The sequence below is a fragment of the Jaculus jaculus genome, chromosome 17, assembly GCF_020740685.1.
Source record: "Jaculus jaculus isolate mJacJac1 chromosome 17, mJacJac1.mat.Y.cur, whole genome shotgun sequence".
NCBI lineage: Eukaryota > Metazoa > Chordata > Mammalia > Rodentia > Dipodidae > Jaculus > Jaculus jaculus.
The window spans coordinates 45,683,158-45,684,361 of record NC_059118.1 but is presented as its reverse complement, the minus strand read 5'-3'; the positions used below and the strand labels follow the sequence as shown (position 1 = coordinate 45,684,361).

The 1,204-nt window shown below is 66.0% G+C and overlaps 1 protein-coding gene across 1 annotated transcript; it reads left to right on the top strand.

The window, feature by feature from the left end:
- The first annotated feature begins 301 nt into the window (after positions 1–301).
- Positions 302–862, top strand: LOC101610480 (hepatoma-derived growth factor-like protein 1). The gene has a single exon (XM_004668372.2). The coding sequence runs from the start codon at positions 302–304 to the stop codon at positions 860–862; it is 561 nt and encodes a 186-aa protein (XP_004668429.2).
- The last annotated feature ends 342 nt before the right edge of the window (positions 863–1,204 follow it).

Here is a 1,204-nt window from a genome sequence, read left to right as displayed (position 1 = left end):
TTGGCCCAATTGTCCTTGCTAATGATAGGCCCACAATGGCCACAACCATGAACTGGGCCTCTGAAGGTATTTGCTCCATCATTCCCATTACCATGGTGTCCGAGTTAGGTGCAATAAGCCCAATTGGCTCCTAGGACAATGCCCTTTGCGGTGGAACCTTCCCCGGAAGCGTTGACGGCGCCCTCGTGTACTCCTCGCACAGGAAGCACGCACGCACGCACGCACGCACGCACTCACGCACGCACGAAGGCGCTCAGGGCCAGCGGCACTGCGCAGACGCAGCGGTTCCAGAGCCCACGCCATGTCCTGCTGCGGCCGTCCTAAGTTCAAGACCGGGGACCTGGTGTTTGCCAAGTTAAAGGGCTATGCCCACTGGCCGGCCAGGATCGAGCACTTGGCTGAGCCCAACAGGTACCAGGTGTTCTTCTTCGGCACCCACGAGACGGCCTGCTTGGGCCCCAAGCACCTGTTCCCGTACGCGGAGTGCAAGGAGCAGTTCGGCAAGCCCAGCAAGCGGCGCGGCTTCAGCCAGGGGCTGTGGGAGATCGAGAACGACCCGACGGTGGCGGCGCCCGAGCGCCGGGGCGCCCAGCGGCCGGGGCCCGAGGGCGGCGCCGGGGATCAGGCCGAGCGGCCGTCGGAGGAGGAGCCGGCGAGGGCCAAGAGGAGCGCGGGGGACGCTCCGCACGGCGCCCCCAAACGGCCCAAGGAGGCGGCGCACGAGGCGGGCAAGGCCGGCCAGCGCGCGCCCCTGGCCCCGCGCGAGGAGCCGGGCCCTGAGCAGCCCCGGCGGGCGGAAGATGGAGCCTCGGAGCGGGCGGAGGCCCCGGTCCTCAGTGAGGCCTGCCTCCTGGGCCTGTAGTGTCGGCGCGTGCGGAAGGAAGAGCCTGCCCGTCCAGAAACCTGCGCCCCTCCCCTTCCGTCATTCCTCCCTCACTCCGCCGCCCCCCAGCCTGACGCCCCTCGCTGGGGCCAGTGCTACTGCCCTTCGCTTCCTGGACAGAGATGACCACCCAGTGCCTGTTCTTCCCCAGTAGGGCTCCTGTGTGGAGAGCCCCCAGGCTGTTTTCACCTCACACATCCACCAGGCTTTGCAAGTGGACCCCTTGTCAGAGAAGTGAGAGTGAAAGAGGCTCAGGGTCAGACATCTTTCAAGGATTTGGAGCCTCTCATCACGTTGGTGGAGTGGAAGCATGAGTAGGAA